Here is a 26840-nt window from a genome sequence, read left to right as displayed (position 1 = left end):
GAGTAATCTAGAAGAAAGGGTTAAATCTCTCTGATCTTGATATGCCCCACATCAGCTTCTGTTTACAGTTTAAAAAGAAGCACACAGTGTCAAACCTCTTTTTAATGTAAGATTTGGTCCTTAAACACCTTCTTTTCCTTCTCCTGTTGCATCCAGACCATTGCCAAATCCTGCTGCTTCAACGTCTCATCTGCTGACTGGTCATCACCATGGAGTCATTGACTGCAGATCATTTCCCTTATCATCTATTACTTCTTTGCAGTGTATTAGTTCAGAAATCTTACATTAATTTTTTGTTTTGTTTCTCCCTTTTATCTGTTTGGATCTCCACTGCTTATTGGTATCACAGTACCACCAATATACATAGCTGCAACAATGCTTGCCCCAGTGCTGTTACCGTAAGGTAAAGGTAAAGGGACCCCTGACCATCAGGTCCAGTCGTGTCCGACTCTGGGGTTGCGGCGCTCATCTCGCTCTATAGGCCAAGGGAGCCGGCGTTTGTCCACAGACAGCTTCCGGGTCATGTGGCCAGCATGACAAAGCTGCTTCTGGCGAACCAGAGCAGCGCACGGAAACGCCGTTTACCTTCCCGCTGGAGCGGTCCCTATTTATCTACTTGCACTATGATGTGCTTTCAAACTGCTAGGTGGACAGGAGCTGGGACCGAGCAACGGGAGCTCACCCCGTGGCAGGGATTCGAACTGCCAACCTTCTGATCAGCAAGCCCTAGACTCTGTGGTTTAACCCACAGCGCCACCTGGGTCCCATGTTACCGTAGCATCCTGCATTTGACAGCCTGGACAAATCTCCCCTGCAGTATAATCTCATTATAAAAGATTACCACCAAATCTTTGACATTTAGGATTGCACTAGCCTTGCTGTTTCCATGGTGAGAGATGTATTTAGGATAGCACTTCACTAAATTATTCTCAGTCTTGTGTCCATCATGTTCCCAGTGTTCTACCTAATTTTATAGTCCATAATAGATTTCAGTGACAATGGTACCTTGGTATATTCAGTAGCACAAACCCATATATGTCCATCAGTAGATCACCTGGCAAGTAGAACACCAGATTTGATGTTGTCCTAGTTTGTTGTTGACTGCAGTACAGAGAAACTCACATATAGGTTTCCCCATCACCACCTTCCCCTTAAATAGAAGTCTTCCAAAATTATACAAGTATTCTTGTGCTATTGGGGTTGTTGGTCAAAGAAAAGAAATTGCTTGGCTTGTACAAAAAAGTAATATATGCACTTGAGATGCAACGTGATTATTATTGATGAACATACACTTTAATTGCCTGACAAATGAAGCTGGTTAATTGAAGATTATACTAGTAAGGTACATGAGATTAGAGACAAATTTTACAACTGCTATGAATTATTCATATCATTAGATAAGAGTGTAAATGGTTTAGTTCTCTGGTGTAATCTAAATGAGATTGCATGCTTAGTACTTACTTTGGGTTTTGTATTGTACACCTCAGTACATACGGTTTCACAAGAGAACCCTGTATAATGCCATAAGACTCAGGAACATAGTTACCTTTGTGTCGTTGAATAAATTAGTTTGATTTTTTTTTTCACTGTTGGGTAACTTTCTGTCAGTGTCATTAGATAATGTGAACACATACTCTTTGAGTTATAAGTGAGAGAGATCACATGGGGCAGATCCAACCCACAGAGTTTAGTTTTTATATTGTATGACCCAAACAGCATCACCTGATTTCTGTTTAATATTTGCTGAGAAGCAATTAACACCGCCTTTTAGGTACATGACATCTATATAAGCTGACAGCTACGTTTAGTAATGCTCATAGTGAAACAGTTGTATTAATGGCCTATCAAGAACACGAATGAACATTGACTACTTAACCTGACTAGGTAGGGCTTATTTTTATTTACTTATTATGTTTGAACCAATTCCTTCCTCCAGGGAGTTCATGTGACGGAAGCCGTTGCCTTAAAAGGTTCAATTCCTTCCTTGTATTTTGGAGGCTGATTTAAGGCCTTCCTTTTGGGGGAGGCCTTTTTTATTTATTTGGGTACTAATGATGCTGACTACTGTTGAGCCAAGGTAGAGTACAGAAAGATTTTGTGAAAAAGTTCCACCGGAATTTAAAATTCTACTATTTAGATTTATGGGGATGGTGGGTCGACTTGGTGAACGGTTAACTTAAGGAAACTTGATTTTTAGAATTGTCTCTGGTGACTAGGATCATCCATATGACCAGAACAGAATACATCTGCTGTCACTTAAATGGGCTTCATTTGTACACCCAGCTCTTGATCCCCAACTGTGATCACACAATGAAGGAAAGTTGGAGTGACTTGTGGGAGTGAGCAGGGCAAGCGCAGAGGTAGAAAATGCATACACACCCTAGAGAGATGTAACTAAGAAACGGAGACCTCTCCATCCCCATTTTCAAAAGAACTATCCTATTTTGTGGATGCTTATGCCTACATAATAGATGTTCCCCATTAAGTGAGCACACCTAGGCTGCAGTCCCAGGTATTCTCACTCTGTAAGTGCCATTGAACTTAAATATATTTCTGAGCATACGTGCAAGGCCAGTGAAAAATGAGGCCACTCTGACTTCCCTGCAATCCTCCCTGAAGCCTCTTAAGAAAAATTGCTGGCTTTTCATCTATCTTCTTTTAAAACATCATTATTCCACAATGAAAAGAATTCATTGTGGAAGTGAAACAGGGTCACCCAAAAATAATATGCTGATTTCATGCTCAGGGGATTCCCTAGGTATGCAGAAGTATATCTGCTTGTAAATTAAAAGATTTTTTTTTTGGGGGGGGGGAAGATGACTTTATGAGCTTCTGGAACCTATGGTATGTTGAGGACCGAAAGATGAGAAAATTCCTAGGGAACGTACTCATTGTCTGGAGAGGGAGCTTCAGAGTTCATAGTGAATGCTATTTTCTCCCAGGGAAGAAGTGAGAGTTCTCACATCAAACAATAGCTGTGATGGGACATCAGCGTGCCCCATCCACAAACAAAGAGTTGGCATTCCCCCCCCCCCAACTCTGGTCTTATTTCATGTGAAAAAATAGGGTTTTAGTTTCAGAAACACATTGCGAATGGCACTGCAACCCATTATCCACATTTTTCGGTTTAGGGAGGGAATAGCCCTGACACATAGCCCACTGTTTTTATTGGAGGTTAGAGTGAGGCTAAAGAAACAAACAGAACAAAACAAAACAAAAACCAGACAGATTGTGTGAGTCAGTAAATATAGTATGTGGCTGAAGACTATTGAGCTATAGTATGCAGGTTAAAAGTATCACTTTAAATAGAAGTGGCTAATCTGTGAATCTTCAGGTGTTGTTGGACATTGAGTCCCATCAGCCCTGGCCACCATAGACCATGTATGGCCAGCAATAATGGGAGATGTAGTTCAGCAGTAGATGGAGTGCTGCAGGTTCTCCACCTTTGAGCTGGAAGGAAGGAAGGAGACCTTTTTGAGGCCCTGTCAGTGTATTGTATGCTACAGGTAAGGGGGATGTGCATCCTGAAGTTAAAAAGAAAAAGAAAACTTCTGTACCCCATGCTATACTTCCACCCCTCAACCCAGTAGTGCTCAGGTTTAGGGCAGGGTCTTTTTATACTTGTACAGTATAGCACAACAGGAAAGAAAAAGTATCTAGTATCTTCAAACAGAACTCTTGTTAGGTTCTGGTAATGCACTGCATCATTTTATTACTGGTCCCCAGTTAAATGTTGTAATTCTGAATAATAAAGGTTTTTTTATTTTATGTTATTTTTCATTCAACTTTGACTATTCCTATTATTCTTAAATCATTGACTGCCTAATAGAGTTATGGCAGAGTCAAATGTCGCCTAAACCACAAGTTCAGGCTAACAATTCTTTACAGCCCATGACATCCCTCCTCTTGGACTGCTTTACAGGGCTGTTGTAATTATTACTAATATAATGTACTGTAGATGAAACCCTTTGAACGAATGCTATTATGGTGATTAATAAGTAATCATATCAAAGCTTGAGCTGCTGAATGAACCACAGTGCTTTGAGGTATTATATTTAGAGAGGAGCCCTTGTAATGGCAAAGCATTTAAAAACAATGTTTAAAATAGTATCTTGAATCAGTTTGTAGCTGGTAATTTATTTGGGTACTGTATATAACGATCAGTAACATCACCTTGGTGATTTTTATGCTTCAGTGATCACAGCATACCAAATAAAGAAATATTTTGGAGGAATATATGCAAAACCATTTATTTTAAGATAGTTGCTATATGTTATAGTCATAGCTGTCAACTTTCCCCTTTTGGGGGGGAAATTCCCATATTCCGAATAGGATTCCTCGCAAGAAAAGGGAAAAGTTGACAGCTATGGTTATAGTGCTGTGACTAACATGCACACCCCTTTCAATTTAGTTCAGGAAAACATTAGCATTAATAAAGTCTATTTCTACAGAGGAAAATGTTTCTTATCTGACCACTAATACTAATTGAAAAATGATAATTATTCTTTCTTGCTGAATGCTGAAACATATTAAGGTTACTGATCTGAATCATACTTTCAAGGCATACAGGGGAGCAAAAACTGTCTGCAGCACAATATATAATTTAATTATGGCTAGTTATATATATCAGTATAATTTGTTAATGTGTACTCTTTGCAGAAGAGAATTATTCTGCCAGGGCACTGACAATTTTATACATTTTCAGCAAGGGACTGTCAAAAGAGAACCATTTGCATTGAATTTCATAGCATTCAGTTGCCTGAAGGAAGAATATCAATGAGGAAGGTACCAGGTTCCTTTTTTAGTTATTCAGCTATATTGATAAATGGACTAAAAAAAATAAAACAAAAAACCCAACCGCAAACCCATTTCTTAGAAGACCCCATCTATGACATTAGAACCATCCAGTTAGCATCAACCCCTTCCTAAACACACAGCAAAATGAAGGGCACTTGATAGTGAATTAGATTTCTCTTTGAGATGGATGTTTTTAAGGCTGTAAGCTCTGTAGTTACCAAAAAAAATCTGTACATTTGCTTAAATTTGTTGTATGAGTTTTCCAGTGGTTGCTTACAAAGCCATTTGTTGTAATTTGCAGTGTGTTTGTGGAGATGCCTGATGTTTTAGATACCGGTAGATGTCCATCCTGAAGTTGTATAGGAGTAAGCACTCACTCAATGGATTGCATCCTTCTTTGATTTCATTATTAGAGAGAATTCTTTGACATTTATTCTGGCATCAGTATATTTAAAGGACAGAACTCCACAGTTTCTCTGTAAACTTCCCAGCTTTGAATTGAGAGGGAAGATGGGAATTGTTTTGCTGGGGCCAAACCAGTTTTTTAAAACCTGCTGCCCTTTTCTTTTTTAAAAAAACAAACAAACATATTTGTATTAAAGATTTATTGGTTTACAGAAGTATGTGCAATGTCTTTTTTTTCTAGCCCTTTTCATGCTTTGGAACAGAAAAGGAGGGAGGAAGCTGGAAATGTTGGGGTTGGGATTGACAACTACAATTTGGGACTTTGCCAACAAAGTCCAACCAAAAGTTCTCATTAATTCAACAAGTCTTGCATTTGACACCCTTCTAGGAGATTGTGGCTCATAGATAATGCATTAATGGGAAATTGAAGTTCGTTTTTTAGTTCCTTTCTTACTCACTTATTTATGCTGGTAAATTAACAGTGGGGGTACTTGTTTTATAATGCTAAAAGTTGGCAAGTTTTTATTCTGTCCTTGGAAACAGGATTTAAATACGGGATAATGTTGGTTATGGACAAATTGCAGCAAATAATCCAGGTTAAACTGGGATGTGTTGGGATTTTTTTTTACATCAGTTTTTAAACTGGGAAGTGTTTTTTTTTACACCAGTTTGACCCTTGATCTTGTGTTTTGTGTGTTTGCAGTAAGGTTTAGAAGCTGTGAAGAAAGCAGAAAAGTCAATTTTGAAAGCAGTGCACCATCAGATTTTAGAGTGAGTGAAGATGGCGTGGTTTATGCAGCTAGAAGCTTTCAGCTTTCTCCAGGACTTACTGAATTCCTCTTATACGCTAATGACAAGGAAACCCAGGAAAAGTGGCAAGTGGCTGTGAAACTAGCTCTTGAGCCGGAGGATTCAGTGAAGGTAAGAAGCTGGCTAATAGGTCTTTGAAGTTACATTGGCTTAAAATTTTATCCAAACATCTTAGGTTAATAGGTAACTAACATAATTGTTAAGCTTAAAAATAACATTCCTTAATCTATTTTTTTTAAACTGGGAAACTGTAGTCTGTTAAGAATGCTGAAGTTATTTACATTTGAGCTTTGTGGTTGAACAGGGTTGTTTATATATTTATACCCGAATTTAAATTGGAAGAGACCATTCTTTTATTTTTAAACCCCCTGCAAGCATTACAGTATTTATTCAAGCAGTTAAATAAACCCACAAAATAAACAATTCTCTACTCCGATCCATCAATCAAATTTATTACACTGGAACTACAGATTTACAGCAGAAGCAGGAAAGCGATTCTGGCAGGGAATATTGGCTTTGCCTTGGCCCTCTGTAATCAAAGTGGGGGTGGGGTGGATCATTCATTGTTGCTCCAGTGCCACTTGCCAGGAGAAGAGTCTCCCTCTTGTGGAAATTGTTCTAGGCTAAGCTGTGGGAAGGCGATTCTCAGCCTTGCTCCCAGTAGGAAACGCATATGCATGATTTATGGTACTTACCCTATTCCTTTGAGCTGCTCCATCATCTTATAAAAGATACTTAGGACATTTTCTGTTGATAGATACAGCCAAAATAACATTTAACAGCCACAGGTGTAAGACTTTAAAAAGTGTACTCTTAAAAACAGATGGATTTAACTGATTCAAGGGGAAATAGCTCTCTTGAACCATCATGAAGCAGCTCATGATTTCACCATTAAATAATCTGCAGACATATTGAGCTTCGGCAAATTCTGGTATAGAAAACCTTAATGCTAGTAGCCCTCTTGCTGACCAGCTTCCTTGCACCAATGCTGCACACTGCCTCCTCGCACTGGCACGAGTCCCCCCCCCCCCACATACCTATTGCAGGTTAGTCCTTGAATAACTATCACCTGCACCAAAGGGACTTTTTCCAAAGTTGCAAGATGTTCTCTTTGCAATTGCATTGCGAATTGCAGGGTGTTCATGACTCCTTGAGTTCTGGAGGCATCTATGCAACCTGCTAACTTTTAAATATTTTTTTGTATTCAAGTGCATGCCTCCCAAGCAGTAAACAAGGCATTACACCATAGCAGAAGGTATCCTTCTGAGCCTGCCAAGATCTATCTTCCTTCCTTCCTTCCTTCCTTCCTTCCTTCCTTCCTTCCTTCCTTCCTTCCTTCCTTCCTTCCTTCCTTGGACTGCACAGATCAGGGATGTAGATACTGTTACCATATTGACCACAATACATAGCTGGTAAAATGTTTTGTTTGGTGTGTCACCAGTTCTGCAGGCCTGCTCTAAGCCAGTTCTCTACATGCACCCTGCCACTGGAATTATTCCATTACCTAATTTACAGCCAGATCCTAAGCACTTTTTTCAGATGTAAGTCCCACTGAGTTCAGTTGCCCTTGTTTCCCAATAAATGAGCTTAGTAGTGCAACTTTAGCCTTCTTAGCCAGCCCAATTAGGATGCTTTGTGTGGAAGAATCAGGATTACTTATGCATTATAGTTTAAAACATCTGGCTTCCGTAACGTTAAAAAACCATTATTTCGTTCTTCAGCACAATTAACTGAGTGTACACAATATTGTTCATAAAGGTTCAAAGTAGGACAATCTCCTTTGCTTCCTCCGTATGCAGAAGTGGGTTAGCATGTTTGCATGCACACAGGCAACAAGAGCTAAAAGCCAGAACGCTTACAAATGCAGAGAATTGTTGACACCCTGCAGAGATTAATGCCCACTGTGCAAAGTGGGTCATCTACAGCATCCATCATGGCTGACATAGGTTTAAAATAATTACAACATTAATTCTATGGGATTTAATAGGGTCATAAATATTTGAGACATTCCTTACTACTATGTATTAAACTTCCCTTGGAACTCAAATTATATTTTAGCACACCCAGATCTAAATTTAATGTACAGTAGCACATTACCTGAACTGTAGCTCCAACTAATGAGAAATATCTAAAGGCATGCTATTAAATTCTGCACAGTATTAACTAGTCTCCAGCTGGACTATAAAGAGTATAAGGTAGTTTACACAGCACCAAGGTATAATAAATTGTTTAAAACTCCATCTTCTTTCTACCAGCACCTTGCTAAAAAACAAAGAGGCTGATAGTATTTTACAGGAAAAGAAATGTATTGCATATAATTTTTATACTGTGTCATGCTGCGAATATTGTTAACAGTTTAGGGTTATTCACAACATTTTTAACACATAAAAAACACACACACAATGAAAAATTAGCTAACCAATTCAGGTTCTGATTTCTGTTTGTTTTCATTATCTACCATGGAAAGGAGCAAAAGAAAATGGAAGACATTGTATTTCCAAGACACCAAAATAAGCACATTGGCCATCTGCGAAGACAGAAGAGAGACTGGGTCATCCCTCCAATCAACTTGCCAGAAAACTCCAGAGGGCCCTTTCCTCAGGAATTAGTTAGGGTAAGATTGAGAAGAGAGGAATGCCTATGACAAATATATGGCAAATTCCACCGTAGAACAAATGAAACATGGTTGGCACTAAATCTCTTTTTTTTCTTTACTTGTTAGCCAAGGTTTAGTTTGAAAGTTCTATGTTTCCCCTGCAGTAGTTGGTGAGATTGAAAGCGCATCCTGTGGTTGCAATATCCTTTGATTAGCCTTCGGGAAATGCAAAATTGGTTACTTAAATTAAGTGTGGGAGAAAATGATTTTTCACATACGTGATTTTAAATGAGATTTTTTTCCCTACACGTGTTCTCTTAACTGCAATATACAAATAAGGCTGTTAGGAATGAAGATACTATTGTTTCACAGCAACACAGTGCATCCTGTTCTGAAATACCAGCAAAACTATGAGAAAAGGCATTTTGAGCTTCAAATGCAAAAAAAACAAGCTTTTCTCTCTCCCCCCCACCAAAAAAACAAACTCAATAGAACTGAAAACCCATTAATTTTTCACCTTTTTATGCTAGGGTTTTGAAGCAAATTTCACAGACAGGGATAGGGATGGAGCTAAGTGGGTAAATAAAGTGCTTAATGTCTTCTGAACTTAAATCATAAGGAGAAACGAGGTTTGTGCGTACTGTTTGGTGCTGTGCATCGAAATGTTTTACTTTATGAGTTCAGAGTATCTCAGATAAATTAGCTAGTGGTGTGCAGCCAGACTCTGCCCTGCTATGGCAAAGGTCTCATATACACAGCTGTGGAGGGGGCGTGTTTTGAAAGTAATTATAACATTGTTGGCAAACCACCTGTCTGGTGTACTTACATGTCTGAGCACCACAGTAGTTATTAGGAGCGAAAATAAAAGCCGTGGTGCATGAGATAGTATTTACATGAGTAGAGACATTCTAATACCACACATTGCAAGGGCTTGCTGTTCTTAGGAAATTACGAAGACCGCCAGGAGAAAGATGAGGCTGGTCATTTAGGGAATATAATGACTAGCCAGCGAGAGGAGTCTGAAGGAGTTTCACCAGTTGGTGGTTTTGGTAGGTTGCTGGCTGCACAGCTGATTGTTCCTCTATTGAGAAGTCTTGACTACCCCGAGTAAACTCAAAGCAGTTTTGGGCTGATACGGTGATGTTTGATAAATCTGTGTTAGCTACTCCTGGGTGCCAGTTCCACTTTTTCCATTATGAAAATACCAATGTAAAGTTTACTAATGATAAGTTAACTAACTTGGGCTGCTTTTTGTTTTGCTTTTTGCAATGAGCAAATAAACAAGATTAAAAATAACAAAAGAGTGGATTTGTTTTTGTATTTTTAGAGCTAAGGCTTCTGATTACTTGTGTGCGTTAACAAAACCATCATTTTCTTGCTACATAGATCAGATCTGATCGTGATAAAAGCCTTTCCCTGCGATACAGTGTTACTGGGCCAGGAGCTGACCAGCCTCCAACAGGCATCTTTATCATCAATCCAATCTCAGGTCAACTGTCAGTGACAAAACCATTAGATCGGGAGCAAATAGCTTCTTTTCACGTAAGTCATTAACCGGAGTTTTAAATCAAAGATCTTAGCATCTGTTTTGACTTTGAAGGGCGTATATGTCATAGTTGGGAGATTTAAAGAATTGGTACTGGATCTGCATTTCCACACATTGTTCCTTTTCATACATATTAAGAGCATGCTGCTGACATAGTTGAGCATCTTCAATCTGATTTAATGTATTGGACAAAAGAAATAAAGCAAAATAGGAATGTGGCATTTTGTATTTTCTGCTTTTCACATTTGGTTACAAATAGGTTGGGGTGGGGTGGGGGAGGACCTTTGGAACCAAGGCCATCCTGACCTTCCCTCCCCACACTGCCGGCAGAGATTTGCACCTGCAGCTGTACCAGCAACTTCTCTAGGGGCCTGAATGTCTCTAGGGACATTCCTTGCCATAAAGGATACAGTAAGTTGGGTGGATAGAAAGAATTCTCAGCAGGATTATTAGAATACAAAATTCCATATTTGACTAATGCTAAAAAAGAAAATCTTCTCAACATAAGAAGAGGCCTGCAGTATCAGATGAAAGATCTATCTAGTCTCGCTGCAAGCAGAGTATGAAGGCAACAGTTCCCTCCTTTTGTAACTCCTTGACAACTGGTATTCAGTTCCATGCTGCCTATGAACCTAGAGCTTCCATATACATTGGTACCTCGGGTTACATACGCTTCAGGTTACAAACTCCGCTAACCCAGAAATAATGCTTCAAGTTAAGAACTTTGCTTCAGGATAAGAACAGAAAATCATGCTCTGGCGGCGCGGCGGCAGCGGGAGGCCCCATTGGCTAAAGTGGTGCTTCAGGTTAAGAACAGTTTCAGGTTAAGAACGGACCTCCGGAACGAATTAAGTACTTAACCAGAGGTACCACTGTAATCATGACATGTAGCCATTGGTAGACTTGTACTCCATGCAGTTGTCTAATCTCTTCTAAGCCAGTAGCCATCACCACACTCCGTAGCAATAAATTCCACAAATGAAAAAGACATGTATGAAGAAGTGCCTCCTGTTGTCTATCCTGAATCTTCTTCCATCAGTTTTGTTGAAGGACTTGATCTCCTTCAGCTTTAGAAACGTCAACCATATTCCCTCTTAATTATTTTTGTCTAAACTAAAAAGTAAAATAAGATAAATAATTATTAAATGAAACATTTGTTTACTCTGCATTAATGACTTGTTTATCTACCTCTAGGCATTATAGGGCCTCAGATCTTGGGGGGCTCTGGGATTTGGTCGTTTACCCATATGCTACTTTTTCTTTTTTAAGTTTTCTTTTTGAGGTTTGATTTATGTTTAAAATTTCGTGGTTTGTTTTTTTATCACTGTAAGCCACTTTCAGAAGTAGATAGTGAAAAGCAGAATATGATTTTTAAAAATAAATAAATTGATAGCACCAAAGTACAACGGATATAGGATTAAATGTAATATAAAGGGGGGGGGAATGAAAACTTCCAACATTATTCTGAACGTTGTAAATCCACGTGTGGGGGGGGGGTCAACCATGCCTTCTACAATGATGCACAAACCTGTTCCATCCTAACAGAAAACTGTTCTGTCTAAGATTGATACTAATGGAGAAAAATTTGGACTGAGCAATCTTTAAAGTGACCCTAAATTCTCAGTAAATTAGATAATAAAAGACTTTCTGTAAACAAAGATGGCCTGGAAGTGGTGCCAAAGTGACTAAAAGAGAGAGGGTTACGAAAGAAGATGCTGAAATAAATCAAGTTAACTGAGTTCCATTTAAAATGTCCTGTCAGCAACACTAATTGCCATGCTTGATGACATGTTTTGCAAGTTTTCTCAATTACTAATGACTTTTGCAGCTGAGGGCACATGCTGTGGATGTAAATGGAAACCAGGTGGAAAATCCCATTGACATCGTTATTAATGTCATTGATATGAATGACAATAGGCCTGAGTTCTTACACCAGGTTTGGAATGGTTCAGTACCTGAAGGATCAAAGCCAGGTAAATCACTGGAATTTTCTAAGCAATGTATTATGTATATTATATTTTTATATATTATATTTTGATTATATTATAATGTTTAACTTCAAAATGTTAAAATATATTATTTCATCCCCCACCCCACCCCAATTACATAAGCTAATTACATTCAGTGGGGCATGGCGGGAAAAAGATCAAGACACTATTAATGTTTTTAAAGCAGGAAGGATTCTTTAAAAGCCCTAATGACAAATTGCGCTTGGATGGAAAGTGTTAAAGAAAATCCAAAGAGAATGTGAATCACTTGAGTATTTCTAAGCATACAGGCAACGACTGTTGCACAGTTGTCCAATACGTGCACAACCATGCACACATGAATCGCCACAACCTGGAAGTGGCCAGAACAGGGAGCATAACAGGAAATGGGATTACGAACCTCTGCTGATGTTTGCAGGGGTCAGGAACGTAACCCCTGCTCAAAACGTTCATTGCGTGTATTTTAAAGCAGGGTAGAGAATTCCTGAATATTTGGAGGAAACTACAGTATCTGATAAACAGTTTTAATATGAAGCTTGGGAGGAAGTTGCAAGGCTTTTTTAAAAGTGCCAAGCAGGTTTCAAGGTGCACCCAGGCCTCTGGGCAAACTGAAGACACATCATGGTTGATTCTCCAATCTCTGTAAACACAACAACCACCTTTGAACTCAGTTCTGCCTGCATTCTTAGGCTTCACGCACAGGTTCCTTTTGTAGATTGAGAACAGGAATAAAGAGAAAGTAGGCAAGGAAAAGATTAATTTTAAAACCAAGGAAAAGATTAATTTTATGTAATGTGCTAGCTAAAAGGAAAGTCAATAAAAGCCAAATTGGGTTATTCTACCTAGTGGTTGGTGGGAAAGCAAACTACCGTTATCAGGAGATGTAAGAACTTCTTCCTGCACTTTTAAGATCTTCCTGGAAAATTCAGGAAAAAAGTGTATAAATTTTATTCAAATATACAATGTACACTAAAGGACAGGTTGATTTTTGGTTTCTTAAAATGTATTGGATGAAGTAAGAGTGATACTGATCCAAATATTTATGCTGATCTTTATGGAGTCAGATAACCTTTATCTTTCAACTTTGCTACTTGAGGTTTAGGGAGTTTTTTGTACACAAGATCAGACTCTTAGAAGGCATGTTCACTTCCCAAACTGATCATCCTCAGTCTTGGAGCATGGTCAGATTTGTTTTTGTGCCTATAATAAGAGGTTGCTCCCTCTCTTAATTTCCCATTGCAGCCCATTGACATGGGCTTTCATGCTCTTGCAGAACAGAATGTACCAATGTCACATGCCAACAGTCATCACCGTTTTAAAAGTCAGCTTTATAAAGGGAAGTAAATGGTAACTAGAAATGCCCTTTCTTTGTTCAGGCTTGTATACTGAGCTGACAAGCGTTAACTTTCTGCAAAATCAACATTTATCCCACACTGGAAATTAAAAACACTAGTTTATGCACGATGCTGTTCATTTGAGCTGAGTCAGGGAAATAGCTATTTAAATGTCCACATCTTCATTTAAAATTTTGGAGAACCTGACTGCTGGGAGATGATAATCCGCAATAAGTGAACTAGGGTATTGAATAAGCACATGTGATTCTATCTCAGTTTGTCCCTTATTAATCACAAGCCTTGGGGGAAAGTGTGTGGTTTGAATAAGAGAAGGAATGTGAAATATTTTGTCAGAGGAAGTAAATGTTTAGACCCAAGTTAGGAGCTTCTGGGTGACCATGTGTAATCTGTTTATTTAACCTTGAAGATGATTTGTTCTTTCGTTAGGAACCTATGTAATGACGGTCACTGCTATTGATGCTGATGACCCGAATCAGTTGAATGGAATGCTGAGATATCGAATCTTGTCACAAGCGCCAAGCACACCCTCCCCAAGCATGTTTACAATTAACAATGAAACTGGCGACATTATCACAGTTGCTGCTGGCCTTGACAGAGAGGTAAGACAAATGTTTAACCATATTGCCTCATCATATATATATGGCTACCAATATTATATGCCCATGTAGAAACAATGCATGTGATTTTTGCAAAGTTATGATTAATGTCTAGCTTGTTGGAGTTAAGGCTACTGTGGTGCTCCACACATTCTCAGCATCGGGACTTCTGTCTTGAAAGCTCCTTGAGAAATGATGGAAGTGATAATTTCTTCCCGCATTTTATTAGCCTCATTTCGAGTTATTAAATTGGAACAGAGTTTATTATTACTAAATTTACTTAATCGGTTTGTTTGCTCACTTCTTAATTTTATTCATGAAAGAATATTATCCTGTACCAGAATTCTGCCTTGATTTTAATACCTTGGCACAACATGGAGGTTAATATACCTCTGAAGGATCCTTCAGTTGTCAGCAATAAACATTTGACTTTGAAGCTAAACGCAAGAGTCTTTTGAAGTTGGTTTTATTCTTTGTAGGGAGGAGGTTGGTAATAATAGCAGCATACATGTTGCTTCATTCCTACATTTAAAGAAGTGATCATTGCATTTATTTCTAAGCATCTGCAACTCTAAGATTTTGTTTGCCTGCGACCTGAGAAAGAAATGCTAAAGAAGCCATCACTGGCTCAACCAAAACTGCCCCAGTGTAGCTAGTAAACAACATAATATAGGAGCAAAGATTGCATTATATACAACTAAGTTTTACTCAGAGTGGGCCCAGTAAAATTAATGGGCCTAAGTTCGTCATGTTCATTCATTTCAGTGGCTCTACACTGGGTAGGACTAACACTGGTTGCGACCATTTGAGGCTGTATTGTCAGTCCCCTAGAGCAGGGATTTCCAAACCGTAATCTAAAATTCCTCCATGAGCTTCATTTAGGTGATCCATAGCATGCCTGCAGTAAATACCCATATTGATTTTTAATTTTATTTCTCTTTCTTACATTTTATTTTATTGTATTGCAATTTGAATTCTGTTGAATTTAATGCAATAAAATAAAATATAAGAAATAAGAGAAGCAATGAAAATACAATTGAAACATCATAGAGCATCTGGCTCAGCACATTACAGTTGCTGCAACAGACAGAAAATTTGTTAAGTGCTCCACAAAACACTCAGCAATTTTAAAGTGGTTCATTGGGCGCGGAGGGAGTTTGGGAACCACTGATGTGCAACTGAGTTGAAGTATCAGTTCAACTTATGTATCCCATGTAATATCCAGGTTGAATGCAAGGCCACCTGGTAAAGAAGCCTACAGAGTCAGCGTGTGGTTTAGTTCATTTGCATGAAGGTGAAGACAGTCCTGATGCCAACCGTGTGAATTGATGAAATGTGTCTTGTGTTTTCCTCCTTTAACAACAACAATTTCCCTGGACAGGGGCAGAATCAAGGGTCGGTGCATTGGCACCAAACAGGATCAGATGGTCCCACTTAACAGCTGTTAAGCAGAGGGATCTGATACTATGCAGTGCTAGCAGTTGCTCCTTCACAAGTGGTTTCCCTCCACACAAAGGAAAGTACTAGCAAAGTACTAGCATTGTGCAGGATCAAATCCACTCGCTCATCAGCTAGTGTGCAGGAGGACCTGATCCTGTGCAGTGCTGCTTTGCAAGTGGCTTTCCCTGCCTGCTTCTCCTTCCACCCTGATGCCAGAGATTGTTCTGTGCTCATCCAGTGACTTACAGCAATCAATAGCTCTCCGTAGCCAAATTGTCTGGGGCCATCCAACTCGGTTCAGGATTTAGGTGTGGGCCGAATCCAGTGCACAGCCTTCTGTGTGCCTGTGAAAAACAGGCAAGCCAAATCTTTTTTCGAGCCACGGTCCAGCCTAGCTGCATCCATTTAGGTCACCCAGAAATGAAGGGCCTTGAATGTCAGAACTGCAGATATTTCTTTCTTTCTTTTTCACGTTATGGTTTATTACTTTTTATAGCAGCTTCTAAAATTCTGTATACATTAAATCCTGTTCCGTTTTATTCTGTTTTATTTTTGCTTGGAACGTAAATGTGCTTCCAAGCATGCCTAGAGAATGGACACTTCATAGAATAAGCAACCTAAGACTTGGAAGCAAAGGAAAGTTTTGAAGTAACTTGGCAACCCTTGCTAATGCATGCCTCTCTTTAGGGTGGGAAAAAAGTTTGTTGTTTTATTATCAAGTGAAAATACCAACTTCATTCTATCAAGAAATAACATTTAAGAGGTTTTTGGTGCAGGGAGTAGAGAGAAAATTTCATTTTCAATGAAAGACATTTATTTTTTCTAAATACGTTCATTTCCACAAAAGTCTCCTTTGCTCCATCAGTAAAGCATTCAAGACAGTAACAGTTCAGAGTAATAACAAAGTGCCTTATCGTTTACCAGTTTTCTGCTTGGAAGATGAAGCGAACGCTCTGCAATAATATCACTCCACCAATCTGAAAAGCATTAAAGTGCTGAATCCCAAATCAGAAATAGTGGGGGGAAGTAATGTTTATTTACATTTAACAGTATACAGTATCAGCAAAAACCAAATGAATTATCAGGGTCTCTCAAGGAAATACTATAAAAAATGATTTTTAAAAAAATATATTAAGAAACAAAAAGTATAATCCCTAAACAGAGAGGCTTCTAGCAATTCCTTCGCTTCAGGGTGAGGGTGAGCCCCAGGCCCTGGCTTAATCCCAACAATAATGCAAGAATAAGCATTCTTAATACCAAAGGCTGTTTTTAACAAAACAAAAAGCAATTGAAGCTGGCGGTGCTGTCGAAGAAGAAGGACTATCTAGTTCCTAATGTTGAATGTTTGTGGAAATAATTTGGATTTGGGTTTCTCTTCCAGTAACTTGTTTCTGTTAGCCCTGCCTGTGCTGGTTTCCATAGTGATGCTGAGAAGTTGCCGCTACATTACCCTCAAGTTCCCCCACAACAAAGCCTTGGCAGTTTGAATCATTTGCCCAAGAATGTGCCCTCCCAGCCTCAGCACTCATGAACCTTTTTTTTTTTTTTTTTAAAGTGCCCATCCCTGATTAGGTTTGAATTTGCTACACAGCATTTGTATTTTTTAAATGTTAATCCAGAATCAAAACTTTGTGTTTCCAAACAGGAACAGGGTGGTGATTGCTTGCTAGTCAAGAAGACTGGTTTGTTGCAGTTACAAATCACCCAAACAAAAATTCATAGAGCTGAATGTGGTTAGATGCAATCCGTTGTTGGAAATCCAGCAACCCTCAGTTCAAGTGATGTTAACCAGAATGAGCAGCGTGATAAGCTCGTTGCATAGCAAAGCACAATTTATTGAACACCTGCTGTCCTCTCAGAGTGTTAGCTCTGTCTGTAACTCCTGGTGGTGTCATTTTGTGTTTTTTAGAAAGTACAACAGTATACATTAATAATTCAAGCTACAGACATGGAAGGAAATCCAACATATGGTCTTTCAAACACAGCAACTGCTGTCATCACGGTGACAGATGTCAATGACAATCCTCCAGAGTTCACTGCCATGATTGTAAGTCTGTGATAGAGGGGATGAAGTGCACAAATAGCCTTTACTTAAGAAAGATTCTTGCTGATTCAGCCAAATGGATTTAATATGTTTGTGACTTATTAGGTCGCCCAGTGGATTTCAGTGGTTTAACTAAGGCCATAGCTACTTCTTAGAGCATAGTAAATGCAGCCCAAAGCACAGCATTTAACTGTAAAACAAAGCCTCCTCCCACCTTCTCCCCCCCTCTATATATGAGAATGATATGTTCACATTGCCACTTGATAGAAGCTGACTGTCAGGTTGTTCCCCTGTACAGAAGGGTTGACCCCAATTATCCATACAAACTGAAAACCGTTCGAACCAGAGTGAATTAAGTTGGAAATTGGGGACCCTCAGTGTTGCTGAGTAGCAGCAATATGGAGAAGATTGCATGGTGCCCCTGTGCCCGATGACATACATGTCATTCCGTGTGCCTTATGATTGCAGTTCTATGGTGAAGTCCCTGAAAACAGAGTGGATGTTACAGTAGCTAATCTAACGGTGACTGATAAGGATCAGCCACACACTCCTGCTTGGAATGCCATGTACCGAATGACTGGTGGCGATCCCACAGGCCGGTTTACTATCAACACTGATCCAAACAGCAATGATGGGTTGGTAACTGTTGTGAAGGTAAGTTATGCCATCGACCAAATTAAGCAGATGCAGATAAATGGCAGAGCGCTGAGTATGAAACAGCTCCGGCTGTTAAACCCAAAAGGCAGATTAGGAGTAGATATTAAAATATATGTATATCCCGTCTCTGGCGAGGGTGGCATTCATCTTCTGGAAGCTTCCCTAGGTATACGCATTGTGTCATTCTAGCTTATAATTTTTTTAAGAACCTAACCAGACTGTTCAAAGGAGCATGTTATCCATTTTTATTTGCAGGAGACCAAAACTTTTTAAGCTCCACCAGTCTCCACCCTCAGCTCAGAAAGTTTTGTAGATGGTGGATTTCATTACCAGCCTCAAAGGATAGAAAGTAGATTAAATGATCTCATAGCAGACCTATATATCAGAGTAGTTTTTGAATTTTAACAACTGCACTGTTGCTAAATGGAATGTTCAGGCTGAGTTAAATTAAACTTTAAAATGTATATACCCAAACTGTTTCCAATAGCATATATTACTATCTCCAAATGAATAAGGTATTTTAGTATTACTTCTTGCATTAAAGAAGTCTGATATATCATGGACATATAGACCAAACAACAGTAAGTTATATGAGCCGCTCCTACTTTGCTCTTGCTGTGTGGTGATGGTGTTGTTGTTTAGTCATTTAGTCATGTCTTACTCTTCATGATTCCATGGACCAGAGCATGCCAGGCACTCCTGTCCTCTCTTGCTGTGTACTATCAAGCAATTATAAATTGGATTATAAAGTTTCACTTCTAAGAGGCTGATGTAACCAGGGCCTTGATTTTGAACAAAAGTATAGGACTGATGTGTTTCTGGCCCTTTGTAAACATTTATGATTCTGTGACTCAGATTTTGCACTTGCTTGAAGTTAATTGCATGCAAAAGTATGCTGCTTAAGATCAAACAACGTCTGTGTGCACTTGTTTCAGCATTCAAGCACTGGAAATTACAAATAACTAGGAGATTATAGTCATTCTTATTATTTTCAATAGAATATAGGCATGTCCAACAGGTAGATCGTGATCTACCGGTAGATCACTTTATTTCCTGCGGTAGATCACTGGTAGATCATTGGCTCCCCCTAAACTGTGGCTCACCTAAAAACAACTCAACATTTTACCTCCACCCTGAAAAAACTCAACAACTTTGACCTGAACCCCCCAAAAAGGGGGTAGATCACTGCCAGTTTTTAACTGTGAGTAGATCACAGTCTCTTGGCAGTTGGCCACCCCTGGAATATACATTTTTGAACCATGAAAATTGAATACTTTTTTTTAGTGGAATGTGAATTATGCTCTTAGAGAGCCACAGCCATTGTTCCACATGTTCCTAGACTCTGTAACTGCACATTTCCAAGGGTACCAATTGTATCAGGTTCTGCCAATAAGAAGCACATGATGATGTGTTTTGTATTCGTGTGCAAATGATGTACCGTACTCACAGGTCCAAACTAGAATGCTGTGAAATGGAAAACAGAACAGAGACACTGAAATCAAACCAAAGAGAAGCAAATTAAAGCCTCCAGAGTATAATCTGCTTGCAGCAGCTCAGTTTGTTTCAAATTAAATTCTTTATTTTAAAACTGTCAGAATAGAGGCAAAAAAGGTAAAACTAGGTAAATAAATTAAATGTTGTGGAATCTCCCAAGAGAAGTGCTAAGCCCTTATTAGCTCTAATCCAGTTTAATGATTCCTGATGGAGATGTATTGTAGTAAGCAATCCTTTGCCAGTTTCCATGAAAAATTTCCATGCCTTCAATTCAGCAGCATAAGCTGTGTAGGGAGAAAATATATTCAGCCATTCTTTAGCCCAAGGTGCCATTATGTAGTTATAATCTAAAAGAAACTGAAGTAGTTAAGTTTGTTTTAGGTATATTTTAGGTTGCTTTTAAAGTTTCATTTTGCAAATCCCATTGTACGAAAAAAGGCAAATATTAATGATAATTTATACCCCTAGACATAGCAGACTATTTAATACCCAGGGTCCATCAAAAGTAGTGCACATCTAAGGGCAAGCATCCCCCCCCCCAAGAGAAGTGCAGCCCTGAAAGAGAACACAACACAATGGAAGAGGCGATTTAATTTTCAGGAGCAAGTTTGAGACCAGTGCACACAGCCCCTGTGTTTTCAGTTACAATTCCCTAAAGACAGAATTTACTTCAAGAAGCTGCAAGTAATATTTTCCTTGTAGGCCATAAATAAATGTTTTTACCCCCCCCCCCCCCAACATGTCTGATAAACTGTCTGCTTAAAAAGTTGAAAAATTCTGCAGCCCCATGACAAATGCACCCACTAACATAGTTCTCGTTTTGCTTTTGCCAGCCTATTGATTTCGAGACCAATAGGATGTTTGTACTCACAGTAGCTGCAGAAAACCAAGTGCCTTTGGCAAAAGGAATTCAGCATCCTCCTCAATCAACGGCGACTGTATCCATTACAGTTATTGATGTGAATGAGAGCCCAATTTTTGTCCCAGTCACAAAGCTCGTGCGTCAGGAGGAAGGGCTACTTGCTGGCAAGGTCTTAACGTCCTTCACTGCTCAGGACCCTGATCGTTACATGCAGCAGACTACTCTAAGGTACAGTAGGGCCTGCAACAGCCTTATACCTTTATAAATCTCTGTACATGAGAAACTTATGCATCAAAATCTCTATGCATGAGCCTCGTAGCACAGCCAGAACCAGGCAGTTAAAAGGCAACGTTTGCCCCATTGCATTTAGTCCAGTGTGCCCACCTGCACAAACCCTGGGTAGAATTGCAAAAAGATGAGGGGGGCTGGAAATAGCAAGGCTCAGTGCTTTCAGTACTCTGAAGTCTCTTCTCTCCACTGGCTCACTGCATGCCCCCCTGTGTCATCTTGGGCCTTGATAAAATGGATTAACTTTAAACAGGTTAGCCATCATGCTAATTAGGCTGCCTTCTGCTTAAATACCTAACAGCCAGCTGAGTTGGAATTCTAGGACAGATACATGAATGTCCTCATTATCTCCAGCCATTTCCAACAGCTGCTTAGTGTGTGCAGCTGAACGCTTAGCATGCTTCATAAGAATTTTTGCAACAGGGTCAGAGGAAATGCTGCCTTCTTGTTTCCCTACCAGTGAAGTAGCCCTAGCGTGACATGCCTATTCTTTTGCAAGGCTTAAAGGGTAGGCAACAGGGCCAGCGTCTGCTCTGTTACCTTGTGCTGGGATTCTTGCACCCAATCGAACATACTGTAGCAGCCACACAGTGGTTTATCAGATCAGACTGATATGTGAACCAGGGGATAAGATTGGATGTATGTTTGCACACGTTCCCCTGAATAGGGGAAACTTGCATACCATTTGAGAAACTTGCCATGATTACAAAGAAGCACGTTAAGAGCTAGGTACTTCTCTTCCATTAGCCCATCTTTCTCTAATTTTGTTTGTTTGTCACCTTTCCCTCCTTCCATATTCTAGTTTCACCTTTCCTTGGCCAGGAACCTGCTTGAAGCATTAGCGCTGCTTGAAACATCACACTGTCTTTCAGTTGGGTTCAGTCTAGGTTGAATGTGTTTCAGTGGAGCAGAAAGGTTATCTGTAAATGAGGGCTTTTAAAAACTTTGTGGATTGGAGCCCCACTAACCCTTAACCCAGTCCCAAGCAGCTGGTATTTCTATCACAATGCAATGGGTTTGCATTTGCAAAACAACCAAATAATGTAGTTTAATAATTCATCAGAGTTAGCCAGTGATGTAACATTTATGTAAAATAGTTATATAATGCTTTCAAGGCAAGTCTTTTAAATATTATACAGCATTCACCCAGTGTGTATACCTAAGAATGCAAAAAGAAAGGGCAGACTCTTGATCGGCAGAATCTTGTATAAATCCTTAACAACCATATTGTCTTGAGACCAGCCCTTCTTTTCTCTTCTTCATGTTATAAAGCACATAGGAAATCAATGTGATGTGTGTGTTTTTGTTAAATTTCTGCAGGTACTCAAAACTCTCAGATCCTGCTAATTGGCTAAAGATTGATTCCATTAATGGTCAGGTAACAACAATTGGTGTTCTGGACAGAGAGTCACCACATGTGAAAAACAACATGTATAATGCTACTTTCCTTGCCTCAGACAATGGTATGTACCTAATGCCAAAGGTTTGTTTGCTTGTTCTAATACCATTTTTTCACCTGAGGGTGGCACATTAAAATATTGATATAAATATGCACTAAAGTATAGCATTGTAATAAGGACGCGGGTGGCGCTGTGGGTTAAACCACAGAGCCTAGGGCTTACCGATCAGAAGGTCGGCGGTTTGAATCTCCGCAACGGGGTGAGCCCCTGTTGCTCAGTCCCTGCTCCTGCCAACCTAGCAGTTCGAAAGCACGTCAAAGTGCAAGTAGATAAATAGGTACCGCTCCAGCGGGAAGGTAAATGGCGTTTCCGTGTGCTGTTCTGGTTCGCCAGAAGCAGCATTGTCATGCTGGCCACGTGACCCGGAAGCTGTACACTAGCTCCCTCGGCTAGTAACGCGAAATGAGCGCCGCAACCCCAGAGTCTGACACGACTAGACCTAATGGTCAGGGGTCCCTTAATAGCATTGTAATAGAGTGTAGCACACAAAAGACTCTTTCTGTATAGATGTTATATAGATCAGTTGTGAACAACCTGCAGCCTTCTGGCCCTCCCTGTCCCCCCGCATATTCCTTGGCCACCTTCCTCACTCTTAACTGCAGGTCCTCAGTGTGCAGAACTCCATAAACTAACATTTGCAGCAGCTTCAGGTCTAAGTATGTTTCCAGGGCTCTTCCTCCCTTGCACCCATGGTGCTGATCTCAGTTTGGAAAAGTGCATAAAGGTGAGAGAGGCAGCATAGGAACATGGTGGAGGACTTTTTAAGGAGGAGGGGGAAGGGAGAGGTAAAGGCGATGTGTGTGTGTTTGTATATGTGTAATCAGTAATGCAGCCCTTTTTTAATAGGAAGCAGGCTAATGTTATTTTCCCTTGTCCTAAAAGGAATCCCTCCAATGAGTGGGACTGGCACTCTTCAGATCTATCTCCTCGACATCAATGATAATGCTCCCCGAGTGGATCCTCAAGAAGCCACAACTTGTCAAACGCTGCAGCCCAATGCAACAAACATCACAGCCTTAGACGATGACATTGATCCAAATGCTGGGCCCTTTGCCTTTGAACTGCCACACCATCCTTCCAGTGTTAGGAATAACTGGACCATTATTCGTATTAGTGGTAATGTGCATTGATTTTTAGAAAAATGAGTATTTGCATCTTTTGGGGGTTATGTTCAGTAGCTAGTTCCCCATCTGCTTGAGCACATTACCTGGCAACCCAATGTAATTTAATTTCAGCAAAAAGGGTGGTATAAGTCAAACTCTCTTTTAAAGGTTTGTTTTCCTTCTACCTGGCTTAGGCTGGCTTAGCCAGCAATAGCCCAGATTGTGAGTTTGGAACTGGTGTTCATTATGCCAGCTTAACACTGGTTCTCCATACCTAGGATTGCTCCCTAATTCTGTTTGTGGCATCAGAGAGACTGTCTTAAAAGGTTAGAATCCACATACTCTGGTTTTCTCACATGTCTATAACTTAGTGGAAAACTGAGGGCCGCTACCTATGTTTAGGTTGAAGTGCACTTAAAAGTAACTTCAGATGCAGTTCTGAAAGAGGTCCTGGAACAGACATTTCTCCAGCCGTTTCATGCCCACATAAAGCATATTTACATAGTTTGTTTTCTTGTTCAGGTGACCGAGCCCAACTGGCTTTGAGGATCAAGTACCTTGAGGCTGGCATCTATGACGTTCCAATAATAATAACAGATTCTGGAAATCCTCCCAAGTCCAGCACATCTATTTTGAAGGTGAAGGTTTGCCAATGTGATTTAAATGGAGACTGCACTGATGCCGACAGGATTGTAGGTGCAGGGCTGGGCACAGGAGCCATCATTGCAATTCTCCTCTGCATCATCATACTACTTGGTAAGTCTTGGGGCCATGTGACCAGTGATATGTAGTGCCTCATAAAGTAAGCTGCAAAGATCTATGTTTCAACTGATAGGGTCTTTCCAAAGGATAGGCTATAGATTTGTGTGTCTGCAGGTGGTCCGTCTACTAATGGTCCGTTGAGAACTATTATTATTTATTAAATTTCTATAGGACCCTTCATCGGAGGGTCAAAGGGCGGTTCACAATATAAAAACACAAAAATACACACCGTGATAACAAATGAAAAAAATTACCACCACCCCCCAAAGTTTAAAAGGCCATGGACTGTTTAATTAGCCGAAGGCCTGGGAGAAATAAAGATACGTAACGAAGGTGCCAAGCAAGCCTCCCTGAGGAGAACATTCTACAAACAGAGAACTGCAGAAAATGCCTGTTTTCATGTTGCCATCCTCCAGACTTCTCATGGATGAGGCACACAAAGAAAGGCCTCAGTTTATAATCAAAAAGCCTGGCTTGGTTCTTGTGGGGAAAGGCGATGTATACTGTGATCACCACTGACATGCTGAAGCTAGTAACCCCTTAATGGAATATTTTGTTTTCCATGAGTGGCGGGCCATCACAAGGGTTAACTTTGCCACCTGTCACCCAAGACAGGAAGTGATCGTAGTGGAGTGCAAAGCTACTTCCTGTCTTCATAAATCATGACACGGTGTAATATGCCATGTGCTGCTGTTCATCTAAGGTTTTATTTACCTAATTTTAAGTCACGCTAAGGAACATATTATTGTTATTATGTCCTCATTTGTAAAAACCACAGAATTCAAAGAGGGTTTACTTTCTTTTCCCCATGACTACATGTAACTTTTTCTTCATGGGGTGGTCAACAAGTATAATAAAATGAGAATAACAATAATGATGAATGAATCCTGGCATTAAAATTCCTTAACAAGGTCTTCTACCTATTTTCCTTCAAATATCCCAGTGTTCATAGCAAGGTTTGCCAACATGATGCCTTTCAGATGTGGTGAGTTGACCACTGGCTATGTTGGCTAGGGCTGGCAGAAATTGTAGTCCACAGCATCCAGAGGGCTCCGTGTTGGCTAATTCTGAACTATAGAAACAACTGGTGAAATAGGAAGATTTTAACTAAATGTCTAAAACCCTAGATAGACATAGCAAAGTAGTCCTTATTGAAAAGTGAACACAACTACAAAAGAGAAAGCCATATTCTGTGGATCTTCCATCCATGTTAAATTTTAAGCAGAGCTTCTTAAGGACACCTTAGTAACAGGGGAGGCTCATGAAGAAACAGATTGCAAAAGATAAGTTAAAGGCATATAGGTGATAACAAGAAAAACCAGTTAGGAGTTCTTTTGTTGTTGTTTAGTCATTTAGTCGTGTCTGACTCTTCGTGACCCCATGGACCAGAGAACGCCAGGCACTCCTGTCTCCCACTGCCTCCCACAGTTTGGTCAGACTCATCTTGGTAGCTTCGAGAACACTGTCCAACCATCTTGTCCTCTGTCGTCCCCTTCTCCTTGTGCCCTCAATCTTTCCCAACATTAGGGTCTTTTCCAGGGAGTCTTCTCTTCTCATGTGGTGGCCAAAGTATTGGAGCCTCAGCTTCAGGATTTGTCTTTCCAGTGAGCACTCAGGACTGATTTCCTTAAGAATGGATAGGTTTGATCTTCTTGCAGTCCATGGGACTCTCAAGAGTCTCCTCCAGCACCATAATTCAAAAGCATCAATTCTTCGGCGATCAGTCTTTCGCATGATGAATTCTGCATATAAGTTAAATAAACAGGAAGACAATATACAACCTTGTTGTACTCCTTTCCCAATTTTGAACCAATCAGTTATTCCATATCCAGTTCTAGCTGTAGCTTCTTATCCCACATAGAGATTTCTTGTGGCTACTCTTTTATTCTGTATTGTTTTATGTAAGTTTATGTTTTATTGTACAGTCGTACCTTGGAAGCTGAACGGAATCCATTCCGGAAGTCCGTTAGACTTCCAGAATGTTTGGAAGCTGTGCCAGACATTTGGCTTCCAAATAACATTTGCAAACCAGAACACGCACTTCCAGGTTCGCTGTGTTTGGGAGCCAAAATGTACGAGTGTCAAGGCGTTCGGCTTCCAAGGTACAACTGTATTGTTTTAGGGTTTTTTTAGAAACAACAACAACTACTACAAAAACCTGATCCATCTTGACAACATTTGCATGCTAAAGGTATGGAGTAAAAATTTAACACGAAGCCAATGCCTTACTGTCTATAGTGGTACACTAGTTTGCTTCATTTCTACACTCATTGTAGCTTCTGAACTGCTTTAATCACAACTATAAGGTGATTTCTTTGCATTTGGAAATGGTGAGCAGTTGATCATTTCATGGCAGAGTTTCAGTTCATGGCCTCTTTTTGAAAGTTATCTTCACAAGGGATCAGATTCAGAATTAACTGGTCTGTATAGCTACCATTGTGATAGTGTTAGTACATCTCTTTGTACATATGTATATTTACTTCAAAGACCAGAAGGACTGTATATCATAGATAGTAGTGTTTAGCTTTGTCTTATGGATGGACACAATAAACCGTGTGCTGCTTTGATGTGTGTGGGAGAGAAGTTGTTCCCTTAACCAGAGACTCAGGAAGAAACTATTCTGCTGGGAGTAGGAAA

General features: G+C 39.8%; 1 protein-coding gene across 1 annotated transcript in view; it reads left to right on the top strand.

The window, feature by feature from the left end:
• The window catches only part of CDH2 (cadherin 2), a 117588-nt gene that overhangs the window by 79296 nt on the left and 11452 nt on the right, over nucleotides 1-26840 (top strand). The window contains exons 3-13 of the mRNA XM_033155084.1: nucleotides 5906-6123; nucleotides 8480-8626; nucleotides 9995-10150; nucleotides 11983-12127; nucleotides 13924-14096; nucleotides 17443-17580; nucleotides 18046-18231; nucleotides 20562-20818; nucleotides 22199-22341; nucleotides 23221-23454; nucleotides 23964-24197. Coding sequence (XP_033010975.1) covers nucleotides 5906-6123; nucleotides 8480-8626; nucleotides 9995-10150; nucleotides 11983-12127; nucleotides 13924-14096; nucleotides 17443-17580; nucleotides 18046-18231; nucleotides 20562-20818; nucleotides 22199-22341; nucleotides 23221-23454; nucleotides 23964-24197 — 2031 coding nt within the window. The remainder of the gene's footprint in view (nucleotides 1-5905; nucleotides 6124-8479; nucleotides 8627-9994; nucleotides 10151-11982; nucleotides 12128-13923; nucleotides 14097-17442; nucleotides 17581-18045; nucleotides 18232-20561; nucleotides 20819-22198; nucleotides 22342-23220; nucleotides 23455-23963; nucleotides 24198-26840) is intronic.

This window comes from Lacerta agilis, chromosome 7 (genome assembly GCF_009819535.1).
Source record: "Lacerta agilis isolate rLacAgi1 chromosome 7, rLacAgi1.pri, whole genome shotgun sequence".
Lineage (NCBI taxonomy): Eukaryota > Metazoa > Chordata > Lepidosauria > Squamata > Lacertidae > Lacerta > Lacerta agilis.
Note: the sequence above shows the minus strand (reverse complement) of the source record. Positions and strands in the feature narration are given on the sequence as shown.